At 44.7% G+C, this 22083-nt stretch overlaps 3 protein-coding genes, 1 long non-coding RNA gene and 1 other non-coding gene across 5 annotated transcripts in view; 4 read left to right on the top strand and 1 right to left on the bottom strand.

The window, feature by feature from the left end:
• Ddx42 (DEAD-box helicase 42) overlaps nucleotides 1-7895 on the top strand; it is a 40445-nt gene extending 32550 nt beyond the window's left edge. Inside the window, exons 15-18 of the mRNA XM_087909860.1 lie at nucleotides 754-980; nucleotides 3798-3908; nucleotides 5471-5572; nucleotides 6229-7895. Of these exons, the coding sequence (XP_087765986.1) occupies nucleotides 754-980; nucleotides 3798-3908; nucleotides 5471-5572; nucleotides 6229-6900 (1112 nt within the window). The 3' untranslated portion in view covers nucleotides 6901-7895. The remainder of the gene's footprint in view (nucleotides 1-753; nucleotides 981-3797; nucleotides 3909-5470; nucleotides 5573-6228) is intronic.
• On the top strand, nucleotides 4546-4689 carry LOC148120773 (small nucleolar RNA SNORA48). Its single transcript, XR_015738964.1, has one exon. It is a non-coding gene; the product is annotated as a small nucleolar RNA SNORA48 (small nucleolar RNA).
• Nucleotides 7896-7948: 53 nt separating the features above from the next.
• Nucleotides 7949-15123, bottom strand: Ftsj3 (FtsJ RNA 2'-O-methyltransferase 3). The gene is made up of 21 exons (XM_048445997.2): nucleotides 14951-15123; nucleotides 14775-14867; nucleotides 14501-14606; nucleotides 13848-13894; nucleotides 13685-13764; nucleotides 13048-13147; nucleotides 12771-12965; nucleotides 12576-12691; nucleotides 12370-12474; nucleotides 12190-12290; nucleotides 11947-12027; nucleotides 11720-11854; nucleotides 11491-11626; nucleotides 9911-10098; nucleotides 9652-9769; nucleotides 9342-9583; nucleotides 9131-9213; nucleotides 8953-9052; nucleotides 8671-8854; nucleotides 8498-8592; nucleotides 7949-8412 (listed from the first exon to the last, which is right to left on the bottom strand). Exons 2-21 carry the CDS (start codon nucleotides 14839-14841, stop codon nucleotides 8220-8222), a joined length of 2472 nt encoding a protein of 823 aa, XP_048301954.1. The 5' UTR covers nucleotides 14842-14867; nucleotides 14951-15123; the 3' UTR covers nucleotides 7949-8219.
• A 150-nt stretch (nucleotides 15124-15273) lies between these two features.
• On the top strand, nucleotides 15274-22056 carry Psmc5 (proteasome 26S subunit, ATPase 5). The gene is made up of 12 exons (XM_048446001.3): nucleotides 15274-15411; nucleotides 16010-16081; nucleotides 19559-19628; nucleotides 19954-20051; nucleotides 20200-20256; nucleotides 20330-20560; nucleotides 20832-20958; nucleotides 21045-21235; nucleotides 21334-21432; nucleotides 21513-21623; nucleotides 21738-21824; nucleotides 21945-22056. Exons 1-12 carry the CDS (start codon nucleotides 15358-15360, stop codon nucleotides 21996-21998), a joined length of 1251 nt encoding a protein of 416 aa, XP_048301958.1. The 5' UTR covers nucleotides 15274-15357; the 3' UTR covers nucleotides 21999-22056.
• Nucleotides 16088-17241, top strand: LOC146893324 (uncharacterized). Its single transcript, XR_015003856.2, has 2 exons — nucleotides 16088-16404; nucleotides 17129-17241. It is a non-coding gene; the product is annotated as an uncharacterized LOC146893324 (long non-coding RNA).
• Nucleotides 22057-22083: the final 27 nt, after the last annotated feature.

The following is a 22083-nucleotide window of genomic DNA, read 5'->3' as shown; positions in this document are numbered from 1 at the left end:
AGCACTAGGAAGGCAGAGGCAGGAGGATCTCTTAGTTCAAGGCCAGTTTGGTCTACAGAGCAAGTTCCAGGACAGCCAGAGATGTACAGAGATAGAAGCCCTGTCTCAAAAAAAACAAAACAAACCCTAGTCTTTTGAACCTACAATGTGGTTCATTGGGTACTTGCCAACCATTCCTGACAGCCTGAGCTTGGTACACAGGACTCAGATAAAGAGGAAGGAGAGGACTGATTCCCACAAGGTTGTTTTGTTTTTTAAGATGAATTCTGATTTATAACTCAGGGTATCTTTTTTTTTAATGATTCCTTTTATTTTTTTATGTGTATTTATGTGTATTTTTATGTGCCTGCATGTCTGCCTGTGTAAGGATATCTTGTTCCCTGAACCTGGAGTTATATACGGTTGTGAACTGCCATGTGGGTGCTGGGAATTGAGCCAGGGTCCTCTAGAAAAACAGCCACTGCTCTTAACCTCTGAGCCATCACTCAAGCTCCTAGCTCCTCCTGCCTCCATCTTATTGGGATTACAGGTGTGATTCCAGGAAAATTATACATACATACATACATACATATGTATACACACACACACACATATTATTCACAGTAGTGTGAACTACTTTTTATTCTTGGCTCCATGCCAGGAGCTTGCCTGGATTAGGAAAATGCATGTTCTTATAATTAGCATTTCTAGTTACTTTGATTTTCTTTTAACTGCAGATGAAAAGTAAAAGAATCTGAATATTTTCTATTTCAGCCCGTGGTCTGGACATTCCTTCAATTAAGACAGTCATTAACTATGATGTAGCACGAGACATTGATACCCATACTCATAGGATTGGCCGAACAGGAAGAGCTGGTGAGAAGGGCGTGGCCTATACCTTACTGACCCCAAAGGACAGCAATTTTGCTGGTGACCTTGTCCGGAACCTGGAAGGAGCCAACCAACATGTTTCTAAGGAACTCTTAGACCTGGCAATGCAGGTGAGGGATGGACCCTTGAAATTGATAGAGATTGTGCAGCTGAGTAAGAAAGTTCATCAAACGGGAGGAAGATAACATAAGAGCTTAAAAAGAAGATGGGCAGGAAGGGCGTGGCTAATTGTGGAACTGGTACCATGTGGTGTTAGAGTTCGTGTGTATGCTGTTTCTACTGGTTTCTATTGAAAAGCTACTTCTTTCTTTGGGCTGAAATCTGTTTCTTTAATCTCTTCCTGCTTACCCCATAGGACACTTTATGAATAAGTTTAATCTCAGAAGATGCCCACTATTCTCTCTTGTTACATCCCTATCCTAAATCTTCGCTTTTTGAGGGCTAAAAATATATGGTTGTTTTTTGTTTGTTTCTACTGTTAGGGATTGAGTCCAGGGTTTTTTGTACATGGTGGGCAAATGTTCTACTACTGAATTACATCTCCTGCCCCTGTTACAATGGGCTTTAAGTATTTCTTACATAATGACATTTCATGTCTCTGACCATCCTGACTGCCCACTTCCAGACATGCTCTGTTCCAAAACTAAGTAAGGCATTCTACCAAATTATACCTTAATCACTTATTCCGTGCAGTTGTCAAATGACAAGTATATTCGGGACAGTTCACCTTTTTTATTGTAATGCTAGAGATTAAACTCAGGGTCTTGTGTGTAGTAGGCAAACATTCTATTTCCTGTTCCTCAAGACAAGTTCTGATAGTAGGAGATGTTTGTTTGACTCAGGCAAGTCCACTTAGCTGTTTTAGCCTGTATTAGCAGAGCTGAATTGCTGGGAACACCCTTGTTTGTAACCTGAGTGGTAAAGAAGTACAGTGCAGAAGGGAAGAGAACAATGATGTTATTTTCTCCTTTGCTCAGAAGGGTTCTTTTGCATGACATTTTCTTATATGCTTTTTGTGCGTTAGGCTTTCTGTGCTCAGTACCTTTTCTAAGCCTGTCATACTTCTCAAATATTTAGACAAGTAATGTGTAGTTCTCAGATGAAGATTTTAACACTCATGTTTGTGTTCTGCTTATTTGTTTGTTGTTTTGAAGCAGGGTCTCACTATGTGACCAGGCTGGCTTCGAACTGACAGTCATCCTCCTGCCTCTGACTTTCATGTGCCTGGCTAAAGTCAGGGGTTTTTTTGTTTTGTTTTGTTTTGTTTCTTTTTTTTTTTTTTTTTTTTTTTTTGCTGTTTTATTTTTTATTTTGGTTTGTTTTTGTTTTAAGATAGGGGTTCTCTGGGGGCTGGAGAGATGGCTGAGAGGGTAAGAGCACTGGCTGCTCTTCCAGAGGTCCCAAGTTCAATTCCCAGCAACCACATGGTGGCTCACAACCATCTGCAATGAGACCTGGTGCATTCCTTGCCAGCAGTATATTGTATGTTTAATAAATAAATAAATAAATCTTTAAAAAAAAAAGATAGGAGTTCTCTGTGTAACAGCTCTGGCTGTCCTAGAGCTTGCTTTGTAGACCAGGCTAGCCTAGAACTCATAGAGCTCCTCCTGCCTCTGTCTATTGAGTGTTGCAATTAAAGGTGTACACCACCACCACCCAGCCTAAAGTCAGTTCTTTTTAAAATTTATTTATTTATACTTTATGTTTATTTTGCCTGCATTTATGTTTTCGTGAGTGTGTCAGATCTTGGAGTTATAGACAGTTGTTGAGCTTCCATGTAAGCTCTGGGAACTGAACTTGGATCTTCTGGAAGAGCAGTCAGTGCTCTTAACTTAACCTCTCTGAGCCAACTCTCCAACCCCTTTATTTCTGAACGTATTCATTCTTTATAAAGCTTTGCTCCTAACTGTAACTTATGTTCAGTGGTTTTTATAATTGGGTTAAGAAATGAAGTACAGGGCTGAAGAACGGACTCCCGTGATTAAGAACACTGACAGCACTTTCAGTCCCCAGCATCCACACAGGTGGCTCACAACAATTTCAACTCCCATTGCAGGGGACTCAGTGTCCCCTGACCTCTGTAGACACTTTAAATAGAAAGGCACACACAATAATTGTAAATAATTTGTTTTTTGTTTTACGAGACAAGATTTCTCTCTGTATGCCTGGCTGTTCTGGGTCTCTCGCTGCAGACCAGACTGGCTTTGAACTCGGAGATCTTCCTGCTTCTGCCTTTCAAGTGCTGATATTAAAAGCATATATCACCACTACCCAGCTTTCTTTTCTTTTTTTTTTCTTTTTCTTTTTTTTTTTAACAAAAGGTTTATTTATTTTTTTTTGTATACAGTGTTCTGCCTACAAGAAAAGGGCACTGGATCTCATTGTAGATGGCTGTGAACCACCATGTGGTTGCTGGGAGTTAAACTCAGGACCTCTGGAAGAGCAGCTAGTGCTTTTAACCTCAGCCATTTCTCCAGTGCCCCCCCCCCTTTTTTAAAAAAATAAATAAAATACAGATTCATTTTCCTCTCTGAGACATAGCCAGAGTAACTAAGTTACATTTTACGTTTGCTTAGTCACTTCTTCCAAGAGGTTCTGAAGGAGGGAGGGAGAAGTAAGGGAAACCTTAGCTAAGCGTTTAAGCAACCTGATAAATTTGGTGTGTCAAGCTACCAAGATGAAGACAGGGTGGAAGTAGGGAGTGTGGTGCAGTGATTATCTGGAGTTCTGAAACCTTAGATTCAACTCTACTCTACATAGTGGCAAATGCTCAGGAAGGTTCAAGAGTTCAAGGTTATCCAAATGGGGCTCCACCAAGGCCAAGGCAGGAAAGTTCTTCCTGCCTACTTCATTTTCTTTTTGACCTAATACTCTTTATTTGGCCTTTCCTCTCCTCATGGACTGAACTTTGAATTGTGTTCATGCAGAATGCCTGGTTTCGGAAATCCCGCTTCAAAGGAGGGAAAGGCAAAAAACTGAACATTGGTGGAGGAGGCTTGGGCTATAGAGAGCGGCCTGGGCTAGGCTCCGAGAATTCGGTGAGTTCACACTACAGCAGTGCTCTGGGACAGATCCTCTGCTTAAACTATGGTAATATTTTGATGTACCTGAAGGCCTCGAGTCCAAAACCCTATCTCCCAGGGTGTGTGTGTATTTATTTTGTTCTGAGTCAGTGCAGTCCCGTTTCTTAGAATGAAACTTGCTGTGGAAGATGCATGTATGTGTGTTTGGCTTACTAGGCTTGCTCAGGATTAGTCTAGCTTTAGTGATCTCAAATTGCAGTTCCTTGACCACCATGACATGCAGACTCATCATCCATCTCAGACTTGTTCAATAAAAACTCTGGGTATGTGTGGAATGCAGTCATCTGGTTTTTAAAAGCCTGTCTATACTGGCCTAGAGTCTGTTGCTTGAAAATGTTAAGAGGGACACAGCGAGGGGCTGGAGAGATGGCTCAGTGGTTAAGAGCGCTGCTTGCTCTTCCAAAGGTCCTGAGTTCAATTCCCAGCAACCAGATGGTGGCTCACAACCATCTGTAATGAGATCTGGTGCTCTCTTCTGACCTGCAGGCATATATGCAGAATACTAAGAATACTGTATACATGATAAATAAATCTTTAAAAAAAAAAAATAAGAGGGACACAGCGAAAACTATACTCAAAAATGGTGTCCATAAACCCCTGGCAATGGGCAAAGAGACACCTTGGTGATGGTGTTGTTCTTATATCAGCCAGGGGCAGAGCAGATGACAGTCCTTTGTTCATCCTAGCTTGATGCCTGGCTTGGTGGCCAAAGCTGTTTCATGCCTGTGGCACAAAATTTAAAAAAAAAAAAAAATGGTGTCTATACTCTCAAAACTTGAATCATTTGAGAAAACCTAGATGGCCTCACAAGTTAGGTAAAGTACTCACCTCAGTGGCTTGTTCATCATCACAGTGATTCTTAAAGTCAGGGAAGAAAACAGTCAGTATACATTCATGGAGCATTAGTGTTAACTTGGCGTCCTTGACAGATTAAACAGTGTTGCCCACATTACAGTAATGTTGATTGTAGAAGTAAAGTGATTACTTACAATTAATGCATACTTTATGTGTGCCAGGGCCACTCAAAATATTATTTTAGTTTTTAACTGAATTGCAAGTGACTGTGTTTTTTTTTAATAATTGAATTGTAAGCAATTGCAGATTTGAAACATTTCAGCAAATGTTGAAATAGATTCAGATTGTTATTGGTGTTGCTTCAGATCGAGAGACGCTACATTGTGATATATTACTGGCTTTTCATCTTTAGCATTCGGACTAAATAGAGTGTTGATATAATGTACAATGATACTGTGGGTCTAATTTGCTACCATTCCGATCATTGGGGTGAGTAACTAGAAATAAATTTACTGTGTTGAAGGACACAAGCATTTTTAAATATCTTTTCATTATAGTACCTTTTCTCACAAAGGAAGTAACTTCTAAAATGTACCCAGCACCTACTGTAGGGTGGATCTAGAGTTTCAGTGTAGTAAAGGCTTTGGCAGTTGCTTTTCTGTCTGCTTTCCATTCTCATGAGAATGTTTGGGGTTTTTTGTTTGGTTGTTTGTTTTTTTTAGGACCGAGGAAATAACAACAATGTAATGAGCAATTATGAAGCCTACAAGCCCTCCACAGGAGCAATGGGAGATAGACTGACAGCAATGAAAGCAGCTTTTCAGGTCTGAAATAAATATTCTATTTTAAAAACTTTTAACAGGGGGCTTAAAACAGGTTCAGTGGTTAAGAGTACTTGTGTCCTGACAGAGGATCCAGGTTTGGTTTCTCAGCATCCACTTGGCAATTTACAACCATCTTTGATTTCAGTTCCAGGGAATCTGATACCCTCTTTTGGCCTGTACAGACACCAAGCATGCATGTGGCACACATAAATATGTTCACATAGGCCAGGCAGAAGTGGTACACACTTTTAATCCCAGTGCTCGAGAGGCAGGGGCAGGTGGACCTCTGAGATAAAGGCCAGCCTGGTCTGTAGAGCAAGTTCCAGGACAGCTTGGACTACACGGAGAAACTGTCTCAAAAAAAAGTGTACACAGGCAAACACCTATAGTGCATTCAATTAAATCTGTTTTTTAAAAAAAAACCTTTTATCAATAACTCCTGAAAGAGTGGGAGACCTTCCTGAGGTGGTAGTTGAGTCTGTAAACTTCACACTAGATTAAGATAGAGCCTTCTGTTTACTTGAATTTCACATAGAAATTTAACAGTATCCTGCCTGGGCATGCAAGTGGAGTTTTGTATCCTTTATCATTGTCAAGCTTAGTTGTATACTCAAGTTTGATGTTATACTTATTCCTGATGTCTTTTTCTTTTTCAGTCCCAATACAAAAGTCACTTTGTTGCAGCCAGTTTAAGCAATCAGAAGGCTGGAAGTTCTTCTACTGGGGCAAGTGGATGGACTAGTGCAGGAAGCTTAAATTCTGTTCCAACTAATTCAACACAACAGGGCCATAACAGTCCAGACAACCCCGCCGGTGCTGCCAAGAACATCCCAGGCTTCAGCAGTTCTGGGAATATCAGCAGTGCCCCAGTGACCTACCCTTCTGTTGGAACCCAAGGAGTCAACAACACGGCTTCAGGGAGTAACAGTCGTGAAGGGATTGGGGGTGGCAATGGAAAGAGAGAGAGATATACTGAGAACAGGGGTGGTGGCCGTCATAGTCATGGAGATGGTGGCAATCGGCATGGAGATGGTGGTCGCCATGGAGATGGATACCGTTACCCAGAAAGCAGCAGCCGTCACACTGATGGCCACCGACATGGAGAAAACAGGCATGGAGGAAGTGCCAGCAGACATGGAGAGACCCGGGGTGCAAATGATGGTAGGAATGGGGAAAGCAGGAAAGAAGGCTTTAATCGTGAAAACAGGATGGACCCCAAGGTGGACAGCAACAAGATAGAAAAAGTGGACAGCAAGTCGGATAAGACACCTGATGGTTTTGCTGTTCCAGAGCCACCCAAACGCAAGAAAAGCCGATGGGACAGTTAGAGGGTATGTGAAAATCAGCGTGAATCAGTTGTCTTTAATTTTATTTTTAGAAAGATTTTGGTAACTAGGTGTCTCAGGGCTGGGTTGGGGTCCAAGATGTCCAGACCCCCTGCTCTTGGTGGAGAACTGGAGCATGGAGACATTCTTCATGAGTTGTTCATTCATCTTTTCTTGGGAACCTGCATTGGTCCTGGAAAGCAGAGAGCTGGGAAGCTTTTGTTTGCTCTGGGTGAGTTATAAGGAGGGTAAGTGGAAGATTACTTAGGGAGAAAGGGCCTCATGGGGCACAAAACTCACTCTAGGTTTTTAATAGCTTATATTTTTACTAAAATGTCACCTTATAAACATCTATAAATTGGATTTTTTTTTTTAAGCTGTAACCAGGCAGTCCCATATTTTTTGGGGTTGGCTTCTGTAAACCCAACCTTCAATCTGTCAGGGCTGCATGGGAAGCAGTTTGGTGCTTTCAGGTATTTGCAGGAGAGGAACCTGATGCTCAGGTTCCCCCAACAGCTTTGTTTTCAGCCCTGAGACGTGGAGGAAGAGCAGCCTTCCAGACTCAGGCTTTGAGATCCTAAGCCACTAGTACTGAAGAATTCAGGCTTCATTCAGGCCTGGGGCACTGCTAGATTTATCATTGAAAACCAACCCCAACAGTATCGTTTCAAGTATCTTCTTTCTCATTGTATTTTTTTTTAACTTGCCCCATTAGTAGAAAAGTCTTTTGCTGAAATGATTCTGATGATTTTTGTTCTATCTTGTTTATAAAAGGAAAAGAAATATACAAACTTTGAATTTTGTGATTTTTGTGAAGGTTTCTTTAAGATGTGCATTCCTCTCTGCTTGCTCGCTAGTAAATGTTTTACTACTGGGACCTGAGGGCTGTCGTTTCCACCGTACAGTAGTTGCTACATATTAAATTATGGCTTGGAACAGTGCAGCCTATGATGTGAAATGTGGGGAAGTGCTTGCTTATTAAACTATCAGAAAAGTTATCTCTTCTACTATCTTCATTTTATTCAAATAATGGAAAAGGGTGGGCAAGGACTCAAAAGAACGACATATTTAATAGACTATAACAAAGACCATTGACACTGAATTTCCCCTTAAAGCCTAAAAAGGCTTTGTTTCTGTCAAGTTCTTTGTGAAAGTTTGGGGAGGGGGTAGGGGCAGCCTGTCATAAATAGTTCCTTGATGCTCTCATGGAATTGTAGGTTCACAATAGCTCCCCTGATCATACAAGAAACTGCAAGTACCAAAACCACCAGAGTTCACTATATACCATGTCTTCTAGTCTTTGGTCTCTCGGGGCGTCTGCTTCACTTCCGCTTGTGTTTTTTCCTCTGTTCCTTCCGCTGTTGTGCTCTCTGGTCCTTCTTCATCCTAGAGTCCACTACCTTGAATTGACCTCTGACTCCAGCTGGCCGCCGGACCTTGCGGCCTACACCTTTTTTGGCTACAACGTAGGTGACTTGGCGTTTCTCCTTACCAAGCCCAGCCTTCTTGTAGAGACTGTAAAAGAAAGAAGCCAGTGAAGGTCTGTGCTCTAGAACTCTTTACAACCTAGTGTCTTTGTGGCTGCTCTTTACCAAATTACCTCCGCAGTTGTGCCACCTTCTCTCGTTCTGAGATATCTACAGTGTTCACCACAGCTTCTGCCTTCTTCTTGGTCTGTTCCAGCTTCTTCAGCATCTGGAAGGGAGCCTCAGTTAGATGACTTCTCCATCTTTCCCCAGCAACTCCTAACTTCAGGCAACCATAGCTACTTACCCTCCGTTTCTTTCTAGCCTTGGCCTCAGCTACTTTCTTGATGGGCCGTGCGTTGATTTCCCGCCAACGTTTTCGGTAATGTTCCACTTCCTTCTTGTCAATAGGCAGCTGGCGTATCCGGTGCTGCTTCTCTTCCTGCACAAACCACTCTGGAAGCTCCCCTTCATCTTCATTAAATGCATACCTGAGTAGAGAGGATACCAGGCCAGCAATCACCTGTTTCTTCCTAAGGAAGAAAACCACCCCGTAGCCCATGGAACTTCATGTTGTTCTGGTCCTTACCGGTTGAATGAGTTATCTATAAGGTCTCTCTTTGCTTTTTTGGAAGAGGCAATAACAGCACCTAGAGCAAGGCCTTCAGGGTCCAGAATTCGATGTTTCACTAAAGAGGGAAAGAAAAGTCAAAGCCTGATTCTCACCACTGAAACTTGCTTTGGTTTTTCCACTGTGTACATCTTACCTGGGTCCTCAATAGGCACTACCTCAAAGCCATCATCTTCCTTAGAACCACGGCTTCGCTTGATACCACGGGATCCTTTCCAACTGGGAGAAGGCAGAATTATGATTATTCTTAAACACACACACGCATCCCGTTTTGATAAACAACCTGGCCTCAACTTTCCATTTAAAAACCACCCCATGAAATTACACCAACGCCTATATCCAGTCACCTTTCTTCATCCTCACTGCTGCTGCTGTCACTATCTGAGCTGTTGACTTTTTCCTCCCCTTCAGGGTCAGTGATAGCCTCTGTCTCCTTAGGGACCTCCTTCTGGCACTGGAGAGGTTTCTTCTTGGTCTTGAGACTAGAAGGTGGTGGGGATGGCTCCTTCTGACGGCTCTTGTGTAGTAGTTGTGCTTGACTGATCTCCAGGGCCTCATCAGCATCATCCTCCATTCCACTGAAGCCGTCCTGTGATAGGAAAACTTCAGCAACTCTTCTCCCAGGGAATGCCAGCGTCCCAGTCTCCCTGGCTGTACCTTGGAGAACCACAAGTTAGCTTGCTCTTCCTGCAGCACCGCCTTTTCTTCTAGTGGTACCAGCAATGGATTCTCTTCCTCCTCCTCTTTATTGTCATCTACTTCAGCAAACTGCAAACTGTAGACCCAAAGAAAAGTGAGGTGAAACTCTAGTGATACCCCCTCCCCCAGCACCCAGAGGCCTTGTTGTCTATGCTGATGATGCCCTGTCTGTCAAGCTGAGGGTGGCAGCACTTCCTTTGACACACACAGCCCTTACCACTTCTGGTCCTTCAGACTGGAATGTGTCCTGACTCCTGCCAGCTCTTCTGGATCCAAGTCACTTTCTAGAGAAGTATCATCATCATCATCATCCTCAGCATCTGACACATAGATGTCATCCCTTGGCAGATCGGACAGAAGAGTGTCTGCAGCCTTCATGTCTCCTTGAGTTACTTCCTCCAGCAACTGAAGTCCAACAGGAATAGATTGAAGTACTTAAAGGCAACACAGTGAATTTTCCCATGCCCATTAACTTTGTTCTTCCTCCACAACATGAGTAAGAAAGAACACTGAAAAGTCTTAGCGCCGACACAGCAGCTGTGACCTAGGAAAGTAACCAGTTTGTCTAAAATGTCTAATTCTAGGTTCAGGCCTACATGTTGACTAGTTTAGAAATAACTCAGAAGTCACTTTAAATACTTGAATTCACATCTCTTCCAGAAGCACCAGATTGTTTTAAAATATTCTTTTTTTTAAAATATGTATTTATTTATTATGTATACAATATTCTGTCTGTGTGTATGTCTGCAGGCCAGAAGAGGGCACCAGACCTCATTACAGATGGTTGTGAGCCACCATGTGGAATTGAACTCAGGACCTCTGGAAGAGCAGGCAATGCTCTTAACCACTGAGCCATCTCTCCAGCCCCTAAAATATTCTTAAAACCAAACTTATTCTCAAGGTGGACAAAGCAAGATGCTATTTGGGTATTTATCACAACATTCTGTGGATTATACTTTACCATTTTCTTAGTTATCCATAAAACTCACAGTGGATATGGTATAAGAAACCAAACTTATTCTCAAGGTGGACAAAGCAAGATGCTATTTGGGTATTTATCACAACTTTCTGTGGATTATACTTTACCATTTTCTTAGTTATCCATAAAACTCACAGTGGATATGGTATAAGATTTTAAGTTACATAACTCAAGTGGAGTTGGGACTAAAAACTACTTGCTTGGTTGCCTCTCCCGTGTTATAAAGGTGACTAGGGTATTTTACCACAAAAGCTCATTTTGCGTGAGACATTGCTTTTACTATGAAAGGCTTGTTTTTGAGCATTTAACAGACACATAACCCAGCAGCCCAATATGAGCTGCTCATTAGACACAGTGAGGTGAAGACGATTGTGCCCTACAGAAGAATTCAGTCTCTTGGTAACCCAGGTGCTACAACTTCATCTACTGTAATGTGAACTTTTTTCCCCCCTTTAAGACAGGGTTTCTCTGTAGCTTTGGAGCCTATCCTTGAACTAGCTCTTGTAGATCAGGCTGGCCCCGAACTCTCAGAGATCCACCCACCTCTGCCTACCGAGTGCTGGGACTAAAGGCATGCGCCACCACTGCCAGCTATAATGTGAACTCTTGGTCTTAATACTCTAGCACGTTTGTTTTTAGCATTTAAGTAACAGGGTACTCTCACTTTTTTTCTCTACTATTCCCATTACTAATTTTATTGGCGAAAACAGCAACTAAACCCAGTGATCGATCACTCAGTGTATTTAATCCAATATCTTTCCACCTCCAGGCCCTCCAACCAATCATCTTGACCCCCTGTATCTCCAGTCCTCCCTTACCTGCTGACCCCGGATGGTACGCAAGGAGAACATGCCTGTCTCCCCCTCATCTGCAATGGAAACCCCAGGCAGATCCATCTTCAGTTCTATACGCTCCCGCTGCTTCCTCTGCTCACGAAGCAATTTCTTTTTCTTCCTGAACAGATAAGTTTGAGGGATTTAACCTGCCTGGCTCCAGAATTTCTGTGCCTTTTTACCATCTCCATACACTGTTCCTCAGGCCCCTCACCTCTTTAGTTCTGCCACCTCTTGGGCTTTCATCTCTGCCAGGGTCCTGTTAAGCTGCTCTTCCTCTTCCTCCTCTGAATCCTGTTTTGTCTCAGCTATTGACTCGTCCTCCTCCTTTTCTTCTTCTGAGCTGAGGCTGACACATCAATCCAAAATAAAGGTATGCTTATTTTCCCAGACACTTGATCTAACCCCCAGCCACTCCAACCCTGGTTACTTCCTCCTCACTTGATGTCCAGTGCCTTTGCTTGCTCTTTCAACTTCTTGGCCACATATCGCCGAAGTCTTGTTCTCCAATTTAGTAGAGACCTGCCCAAGAAATATTAATCATAACCATCTCTATTCCTGCCTCTTTATTTTAGGTCCACATTCCAAATTTCAGGCTTCAGCCAAAAACTTAAACAGAATACTGGTTCCCAGAGTCCAACATATTCTTCAAAGGCCTGTACCCTGACCCTTACAGCTGTGTACCTAAGTTCCTTGCGCCCCAGCACTTTGATGTCCTGACAGCATGCTCTTATATCCTCAGTTGTAGCTGGATGCTGTGCCAACTCTTCATCATCTATTGAGATCTATTTGTGAGGAAAAGGATGAAATTTCTTTCTGGCCATGTTTCTGGGGCTCCCTTATACACTCAATCTGGGAACTCACTTCGCTGGCCTTGGAGAGGAAGTCAACAGGATTGGCAGCTCGCAAGAAGTCAGTGACTGAGGTTCGGTGATAAAGAGTGAGGTCACCCTCAGCATAGCCTTCAGCCTTAGGAAAGGGAATAAAGATGGTTAGACAGGTCTCTCTTGGATACCAAGCTTTCCCAGTTTTAGGACCCAATTCTCAAAACAAACAAACAAAAAAATCACCTTTGGCTTCTTCTTTGTCACCAACTCAGTAACAGTTTTAGCCTGAACTTCAACCTCCTTAAAGGCAAACTTAGGATCGAAGAATTTGCTATCAACCTTGTCAGGAGCCAGGAATCCTAAAATGATAAGATAGATCAATGGTATGCTTTCATAATTAGAAAGCTGTGTCAAGAGAAAGAAGTAGTGATGTCCCACCTTGACAAACAACAAAGATTTCTGCAGATTCATGGCGAGAGGCCTGGGGCTTTGTGGCCTGGACACGGTGGAACAACTGCTGGAAGATCCATAACAAGGGCTGATAGTCACGGGAACGGAAGACTTTCGTGATGAAACAACCACCACGGGCCAAAAAATCACAAGCCAAACGCAGCGCCATCAGGGTCAAGTTAGCTGTAGGAGAAAGGCAGTAAGAATATGCAGCTTCAGGGCATGCCACCTCCACCTTCACCTCCAAGGCCCACATTCCCTGTACCTTGTGAGTAAGCATCATGGACCCAACTGGCCCCAACATTGGGAGCCCCATCATTGAGTACAACATCAACTTTCCAAGTCTTTAGCTCCTTCCTCAGGGCCTAATTAAAAGTAAAGGGTTTATAGTGTCAGAAACAAAGGAAAGGCTAACTTAGAATTCCTGGTCCAGTCACCAGTCTCATCATTTTACTAAGTGCCCACCATTGGCAACATCTTGTGTCAGGTACTAGGGATGAAACAACACTTCTGTCTTCAAGACAGAATGGTTTACTGGAAAGAACTTTACTGAAGATCTCTTGTCCTACCAATTCATAGCACAGTTTCTACTAGGCATGGTGGCACAAGCCTGTAATACCAGCACTCAAGAGGCAGAAAGACTGCAAGATCAAGACCAACCTTGTTCCATATAAGTTTACGCTACATAGTTATAAGCTATCCTTATAAATACACAGCAAGACCCTGTCTCAAGGGGAAAAGAGAAAAAGGAAACCCTGATTATAAGTAAAGATGGAAATGCACACTAGGATGGTCAGGGGTCTTGTGGGGCAGGTGCTTAAAAACCATGGTAAACTGGGAAGTGCTTCACCTTAGGTGATAACGATGCACAGAAAGGGGCAGGAAAAAGGAATCCGTATTACCTGCCTACAGCGCTCTGTTGTGATATCTTCCTGGAGCGTCACAACATTGGGAAGAGGCTTGATTGGAACCAGGTCCACTCCTGAAAGAAGTCAGCGTATTACTGGATGGAGGGAGGTGTAGAACAAAGTACTTCATACCCTCAAGTATCCGAGAGTCACTCACCCACAATAAGACTGGATACAGGCATAAACTTGGAAGCCACCTGCAGCCTGTGAAAGGGACAGATGAAAATACCTTACCATCCTTTGGCAATGTGATGTCTCACCCCTTTTAGGGTACATAGTTACGCACACATTCTCGACAATCAAGCAAACTGCTTTTTTTTTATTTGAGACAGGATTTCTCCGCAGCTTTGGAGCCTGTCCTGGAGCTAGCTCTTGTGGATCAGGCTGGCCTGGAACTCAGAGATCCGCCTGCCTCTGCCCCCGAGTGCTGGGATTAAAGGCATGCACCACCACTGCCCGGCACAAACTGCTTCTTGAATTCCAGCACAGGCCTGCATTCCCAGCTCCAAAGAGGGCAAGGCAATAAAATCAAAAGTTCAAGGCCATCCTTCCCTGTCCCAAGAAATGATTAAGCAGATTGAGGATATAGCTTAGAGGTAGAGTGCCTGTCTAACATAAGTCCTTGAGTTCAGCCCCAGTTGAGGAAAAAAGAATGAAGCTGCCTTCTAAAGTTTAAGAGAGGTATATGCTATGGAATATTTAATCAGAATTATGTAATCACTAACGGGGATGGGTAGATCCGATTCCCACACTCAAAGCAACTCAAAGCCAAGGAAGGTGCCATCAAGAGCAGCCCCTGACAAATGTTACCATCCTCCGGGAGCAGCACACAGGTCCAGCAAGGCACGGGCTTTCTGCAGGAACTGAAAGCGGCGATTGAGCTGGATCAGTTTGAAAGCAGAGCGCGAACGATAACCTGGATCGTAGGGAGTTAGTGTATAAAACAATACCGTCTACGGAGGCCTTTTCTAGCAGTGCTTTCACGGCTTCACAACCCCATCACCCCCTCTAAGGAAAAGGAGCTCAGTATTAGAAAAAGCGGACAGACTGATGTATCGTTCACGCAGCGCGAAACCAGACTCACCAGTCTCTTTGGCCAAGTGATAGAACTTGTCTCGCCGGCTCTTGCCTACTTTGCCTTTCTTGCCCATGGTGGAATGAAGTAGTATCACTCACTCTGGGGAGAAAGAAAAAGTTGAGAAGATCTTCCCAAACACTGGATTCTGCTCCGGTTCCTCGGGTGACGAAGAAATCACTCACCGGGCCCCGAGACAGCCCTTAATTCCACAAGGTTTTCAACACTTAGGAAGCAGCACATGCAGGCAGCAAGCGTACTTCCGCTTCCGCTCGCGTTCCCTACGTTCTTGGCTTTGAATTTTCCGCCATTTTGAATGTGGCCAGAATATTTCTATCTACGGGCCTTACAAGTTAAAAATGGAGCCTCAGAAGGTCGCGTACAATAACTACTGATCTAGACTCTAGGAAGCAACAACCAGAAGTTCTATGCCTCTTCACTGCCTCCCAGAGCCAGTGACCGCGACAGCGCCTCTCATTAGAGCCGCAGTTACTGTCCCGCCACACATCCCGCCCATTGACCCGGAACTCTTCTCTGCTGAGTTCCAGGTCGCAAGCTTCCGCCTCCGCGCCTGCGCGGTAGGGTAACTTGGATGCCGGCGGTCCCTGCCGAGAGAGGGAAGATGGCGCTTGATGGGCCAGAGCAGGTAAGGTTGCGGCGCCGGGAAGGCGGCCATCCAAGCTGAGTGCGGAGTGCGTGTAATCTGAAGTGAGGGGTGGCTAAGAGCAAGGGGGTCGAGTGGACCAGGGATGGGTGGACCACATCAGACTGGACCCTGCCTGGAACTGGATCTGCTGTGTCAGCGCCGCCCGGGTTGAACAGGACAGGGGTGGATAGAAACTGAATGAAGAGCTAGGCAAGCGGGAATGGCCTGGGGCCGGATCAGGACTAGAATCCTCCGTGTTGGCTTGTCTGTAGTAGTTACACCTTGCGTTTGTATAGCTCTTGCCACAGAGCAAAAGCGCTCCGTGGATATATGGCCCCGTGAGCCTCCTAAAAGTCCTCGGAGGTAAATAGTAATTGCATTCTTTTAGTAGATTCAAAGGGGAACGGTTAAAACCAAGAACTAAGCCTCTGAATCTGAAATTGGAACACACAGACCTCACCTATCTTGATCTGAAGGAAAGGAAATGAGATGTTTTCTGGCCTTGTTTCTTAAGCCGTATGGTGAAGTGCCCTGGAAATAGTTTGGCTTAATCTCTTAGTAGTTTAGGCCCTTATTTAACAATTACACTTGTCTTCAGATGGAACTGGAAGAGGGGAAGGCAGGCAGTGGACTCCGCCAGTATTATCTGTCCAAGATTGAAGAACTCCAGGTGAGTACAGGCACCAGAGGGAGCTAGTCGGAGATGCGAAGTGATGGTGCAGATTTCTGCAAGTCTGTATTCCACCGGGAGTGCACTGAAGAGTTTTTTCCCTATGTTGTTCCTTTGTAGTTTGTTTGTTTGTTTGTTTGTTTGTTTGTTTGTTTTTGGATATATGTATGCATGCATGCATGCCTTTGTGAGTTTATGTGTACCATATCTGTGCAGGTGCCTGTGGAGGCCAGAAGAGTGCAGTGGATCCCCTAACTTGAGTTACAGGTGGCTATGAGTTACCAGCCATGCTGAGAACTAAACCCAGGCCCTCTGCAAAAGCAGTAAGCCCTCTTAACTGCTGAGCAATTTCTTCAGTTCCTTGTTTGCAGTTAGGAATTAACAAGCAATGTAAAGAATATTAATAATGTCCTGCCCTTAACACCCATCTCTTTGATTTAGTATTTAGTATTTGAGTGGTACTTAGGGTTTGTTTGTTTGCTTGCTTGCTGTTTAAGTTTTTTGTTTTATTTTATGTGTATGGGTGTTTTGCCTGCGTCTATGTCTGTGCCACACATGTGCCTGGTGCCTGTGGAAGCCAGAAGAGGGTGTGGGATCCTCTGGAACTGGAGTTACAGAAGGTTGTGAGCTAACATCTGGGTGCTGGGAATCAAAGCCAGGTTCTGTGTAAGAGCAGCCAGTCTTTTAACCATTGAACCACCTCTCTAGCCCTGAGTCAAATTTTAATTTAAAGAAAAAGTACCACTGAGTTGGAGTGGTAGGCATATCAGTAATGCTGGCACTCAAGAGGCTGAGGCAGGAGTAGTATTCTGAGTTTGAAGTCAAGCTGGATTACATAAAACCCTATATGGAAAGCAAAAGCACTTGCGAGAGTTACAGTTAGCCAAAGGTGTAAGTGGGAATGAGAATGGGTTTGGAAAGGCACAGAGAAAATTTCTGAAGCCCAGGTGCATTTTCGCCTGTTCTATGTGGTTTACCGGTCTCGCTGTGTACCCAGAACTCCCTATGTAGATCAGGCTGAACTCAAACTCTACCTCTGCCTTCCAGGTGCTGGGATTAAAGACAAGAGCCTCCACACCCAGCTTGGTTTACCATTTTTTAATGCTTCTATGTGTGATTTCATCACTCAGATGTGAAATAAAGCAGGATAGTAGATGCTATTGCCTATGTGCAGTTTCTTCCTTTCTTTTCTTTCTTTTTGGTTTTTCGATGCAGTAAAGTCCTGTCTTATTGTGTAGCCCAGACTGACCCGGAACTCCTCAGCTTTCATCCTCAACCTCATTAGTGTTGGAATTACAGGCCTGTGCCAGCATGCCTGTCTTCTTGTTTTTCAAGACAGGGTTCCTCTGTGTGGCTCTGGCTTTCTTGAACTCAATCTGTAGACCAGGCTGGTCTCGAACTCAGAGATCCGCCTGCCTCTGCCTCCCAAGTGCTGGGATTAAAGGCATATGCCACCACCGCCCAGCCTATGCCTGCTTTTTTAATTCACTTTTCTAATTTTAGTTTTTGAAAGTCTCACTGCATCACATATGCACACACATTTTCCCTCCTTCTAGTCCCTCCTATACACCAGCTCCCCTTGTTTTCTCCCAAGTTCATGGCTTCTGCTTGTTATGTTACGTGTATGCGCACAAATATGTGTGTGTGTATATATATATATAATATACATACACACACATATATGCATATATGTTCCCAGATACAAAAATACAACCTGTTTAGTCTGTATAATGGTGCCTATATGTTTGTAGTCAGTAGGTGTTAGATGACCAGTTTGGGCACAGGGGACTGTCCCTTGGGGAAGATTATTTCTCCTCTCGGCACTCCTCACTTACCCATAGTTCTTTGTCTAGGGTTGAGGCCCCATGAATGAGCTTCCCCCCTTCCATGTTAGCATGTCATTGGTGTCATCATTGTTTTGAACTTGTTTAGGCAGCCATGTTGATGAGACTTCATGAAGTCTCCTCTGGTATTTCTAGGAGACACAATCTGACAGCAAACTTTTTGTTCCTCTGACTTTTAGAATAATTTGTCCCCCTCTTCCAAAATAATTGCCAAGCCTTGGGTGTAGGAGTTGTGTGCAGATATATAAGTTGGGACCAGGCACCACAGTCTCTTGTTCTCCTCGTTTTGATTGGTTGTGGTTTTCTGTAATTGTCTGCATTTATTGCCAAGAGAAGTTTCTTTGATAAGGGGTAAGAACTACATTTATCTGTAGGTACGAGATATTCGAGTGTAGTTCGGGACTGTGCTGTTCTAGTAAAGTGATAGCTGGAGGCTTTTCAAGACCCATGACTTCAACAGCCCAGGGTAGCTGGCAAGATTCTCCCTCCTGCTCAGCAGGCTCTAAGTCCAGTCCGAGAGCTGTTGGTCGCCATCACAGAATGCATACCACCATTGCTGTGGTCCATAGGCACCATAGCCAAGCAGGCCTGTTGGCTGCTTCCTCCTTTAGAAGCTTGCATGGTTCCTTTTGGTGCTGTGAAAGCTAATCCTTGGGGAAAAGGCTTTCAGGTCAGATCCAGCTCATGTGCTGTGGGTCCTGGGTTTGAAGTGCATGGTGTCGTTAGCAATAGGGACTTTCCACCTCTGCGGGTAGCAACGAAGGGCAACAGCAGTCACCTATAATGTTTTGAGAGTCTCTTAGATAACCCTGACCAGCTACTCAAAAGGTAGATATTCATACCTAGTGGGGCTTTTTGTTGTTTTGCTCTTTTTTGTTTTATTTAATGTACATTGGTGTGAGGGTGTCGGATTCCTTGGAACTGGAGTTACAGACAGTAGTTGTGAGCTGCCCTGTGAGTGCTGGGAATTGAACCCGGCTTCTCTGAAGAGCGGCCAGAGCTCTTAACCACTGAGCTATCTCTCCAGCCCCCTGGTGGGATTTTAATTAATTAGTCTGTGGCCCTCAAGTGGAGCATTGACAACCCAGGTAGGGAAATTTCATTTAAACTATATGTGTATTAGTATATACAGATTTATATGTATTTTATGTAGATAATGATTCCTTAATGACTTTTTCCAGACATCCTCCTATATGTATCTTCTTCCCTTTACACACCATGGTCCCTTTTCCCTTTCCTGGTTCCTGCAGCCACTCCAGGTTGTGTCCACACATCTGAAGACTTGCGGTTAGGAACTAATTTACTTTTAACTGGCAGCAGTTGAGCAGAACTCGGGCTTCCTTCTCACCTGAGGGTCTGCACCACGCCATGTTCCCTCTCTAGAAGCCACTCCGTGAGAAACTCTCTTTCTCCATTAGATCCCGTTATTCCTGGACTGGTAGTGGACTAGAAGCCTTCTGTGATGGCTGCCTGGGGCTCCTTAGGAAACCTTGGCAGAGAGGGCAGGGTCCTCAAATACTGCTGGAGTTCTGAAGCAGCAGCTCAAACCTACCTGTAAATGTCTCAGCCAAGGTACAGTTTCCTACATGCTGTTATTGCCTTTGAGTAATGGGATCTGTCTTGTCCTCCACAGTTGATTGTAAATGATAAGAGCCAGAATCTCCGGAGACTGCAGGCCCAGAGGAATGAGCTCAATGCAAAAGGTGAGAGGGGAGAAGGTGTAAAGTGTCATGTGTGGGTTGAGGCAAGGTCTGGTGCGCCCAGCCTTCCATCTTCTGCAATGCTCTTGGTCTCCTCTCAGCCGAAAGTGAGCTCTCCGCTGTTCTTATGTAGTTGTTTCCCTGCACACCTCTTCAAAGATCCACTGTAAACCCCTTCAAGACCTAAGTTTTCTCCTTCCAAATGGTAAAATAGTCTTTAGTTTATGCAGACTGGACTTAGTACAAAGGAGGTACCAAATGAGAAACTGGGTGACTGGCAGTTTTTATGGTTGTGTTTTGTTTAGTTTGGTTTATTTTTTCTATTTAGTTCGACTGTTGCGGGAGGAGCTGCAGCTGCTGCAGGAACAGGGCTCCTATGTTGGAGAAGTAGTTCGGGCCATGGATAAGAAAAAAGTGTTGGTCAAGGTAAAACATGACCCCAAAGACCAGCTCATTGCGTTCCCACCCTTTGTGTATAGCCTTGGCTCGTGTTACAGAAGGTTCCTGTGTTATCCCTTGTTGGGGGTGATGTGCTGACTGTTCATGAGGAAAATCATGAACCCTTATTCTTCAGGTCCATCCTGAGGGTAAATTCGTAGTCGACGTGGACAAGAACATTGACATCAATGATGTAAGTGCAGCTGGTGATGGGGGGAGCGGCACTACCACACTGCATCCTAAGACTCCCCCTGCCCTTCATCCAGGTAACGCCCAACTGCCGGGTTGCTCTGAGGAATGACAGCTACACTCTACATAAGATCCTACCTAATAAGGTGGACCCTCTGGTGTCACTAATGATGGTGGAAAAGGTGCCGGACTCAACTTATGAGATGATTGGTGGGCTGGACAAGCAGATCAAAGAGATCAAAGAAGTGATCGAGCTGCCTGTGAAGCACCCCGAGCTCTTTGAAGCACTAGGCATTGCACAGCCAAAGGTAAACATCAGACTTTCCTGAAGGCGGCTATTTCTTCTGCCTCAGACTAGATCCAGTGCTGGGGTTGCCCTCCCACTGAAGAACAGCAACAGGAGAGATTTCCAGAGCACTAAGCTAGTTTGAATACAGTCCAGAAGGACATGGATCTCCATTTTTAAATCCCTCCCCTCGAGTAAGGGATCCAGCACAAGGCCCTCACTTAGTGTATATTCGATAAATGAAAGGGATTGGCTTTTTTTTCCCTAAGTGTGATGTACCTGTCCCCCTCCAGGGAGTGCTCCTGTATGGACCCCCAGGCACTGGGAAGACATTGTTGGCCCGTGCTGTGGCTCATCATACGGACTGTACTTTTATTCGTGTCTCTGGCTCTGAGCTGGTACAGAAATTTATCGGGGAAGGTAACTGTGGCTAAGAATGTGACAGTTGTGGAAGGGGGAGGGTGGGGTACACATTAGCTCCTAATGCCAGGTTGGCCTTCGCATAGGGGCAAGAATGGTGAGGGAGCTGTTTGTCATGGCACGAGAACATGCTCCATCTATCATCTTCATGGACGAGATTGACTCTATCGGCTCCTCACGGCTGGAGGGAGGCTCTGGAGGGGACAGTGAAGTGCAGCGCACAATGCTGGAACTGCTCAACCAGCTGGATGGCTTTGAGGCCACCAAAAATATCAAGGTGAGGTGGTAGAGGCTTTCCGAAAAGCCAGGTAAAAGTGTGGGGTTGGCACACAGGCCTAAGAGTGGTTCGGCTGATTCCACCCCTTCTTTTCCCAGGTTATCATGGCAACTAATAGGATTGATATCCTGGACTCTGCCTTGCTTCGTCCTGGGAGGATCGACAGAAAAATTGAATTCCCACCTCCCAATGAGGAGGTCTGTGGTAGATGGTGCTGGAGGAGCTCTGGCTATGGAGATAGGGTGCAGGGCTTAGGGCTTTCTTCTTTTATCCCTAGGCCCGGCTGGACATTTTGAAAATCCACTCTCGGAAAATGAACTTGACCAGGGGGATCAACCTGAGAAAAATTGCTGAATTGATGCCAGGAGCTTCAGGGGCTGAAGTGAAGGTAACTGGAAGCTCCAGGGAAGCGGGGCAGTAGTAGAGCTTCGGGGAAGTAGTAGAGCTAACTCAGGGCTAAGAGAGCCCAGCAGCAGGGCCTCAGCTTCTCTTCCTTGCTTAGGGTGTGTGCACAGAAGCCGGCATGTATGCTCTGCGGGAACGGCGTGTCCACGTCACTCAGGAGGACTTTGAGATGGCTGTAGCCAAGGTATGTGCTTCCACCTTCTTTGCTGCGGCGGCTCTGGACCCTGGGTTCAGCTCATGTTTACACAGCTCATAAAGCCCCACTCACACACGTATATTCACCCTCTTCTCCCTCCCTCTCCAGGTCATGCAAAAGGACAGTGAGAAAAATATGTCCATCAAGAAGCTATGGAAGTGAGGGTATGTCCTCTGGGTGCATCCCTCAAATAAAGGTCTGTGCGATACACTCTCTAGAACTCCAGTCTGTTAATAAGTGACTGCAC

The sequence above is a fragment of the Myodes glareolus genome, chromosome 9, assembly GCF_982192425.1.
Source record: "Myodes glareolus chromosome 9, mMyoGla1.1, whole genome shotgun sequence".
Classification (NCBI taxonomy): Eukaryota; Metazoa; Chordata; class Mammalia; order Rodentia; family Cricetidae; genus Myodes; species Myodes glareolus.
This window is presented reverse-complemented; position numbering and strand designations above follow the sequence as displayed.

Bases quoted from the DNA above. Each gene is read 5' to 3' on its own strand.
- Psmc5 (XM_048446001.3), top strand. From the start codon at position 15,358: ATGCCGGCGGTCCCTGCCGAGAGAGGGAAGATGGCGCTTGATGGGCCA. The intron at 20,052-20,199 runs GTAAAACATGAC...CTTATTCTTCAG, and splicing joins AGAAAAAAGTGTTGGTCAAG to GTCCATCCTGAGGGTAAATT. The intron at 20,257-20,329 runs GTAAGTGCAGCT...CCCTTCATCCAG, and splicing joins AGAACATTGACATCAATGAT to GTAACGCCCAACTGCCGGGT.
- Ftsj3 (XM_048445997.2), bottom strand. From the start codon at position 14,841: ATGGGCAAGAAAGGCAAAGTAGGCAAGAGCCGGCGAGACAAGTTCTAT. The intron at 12,291-12,369 runs GTGAGTTCCCAG...CCTCACAAATAG, and splicing joins TCCTCTCCAAGGCCAGCGAA to ATCTCAATAGATGATGAAGA. The intron at 8,855-8,952 runs GTAAGGACCAGA...CTCTCTACTCAG, and splicing joins ATAGATAACTCATTCAACCG to GTATGCATTTAATGAAGATG.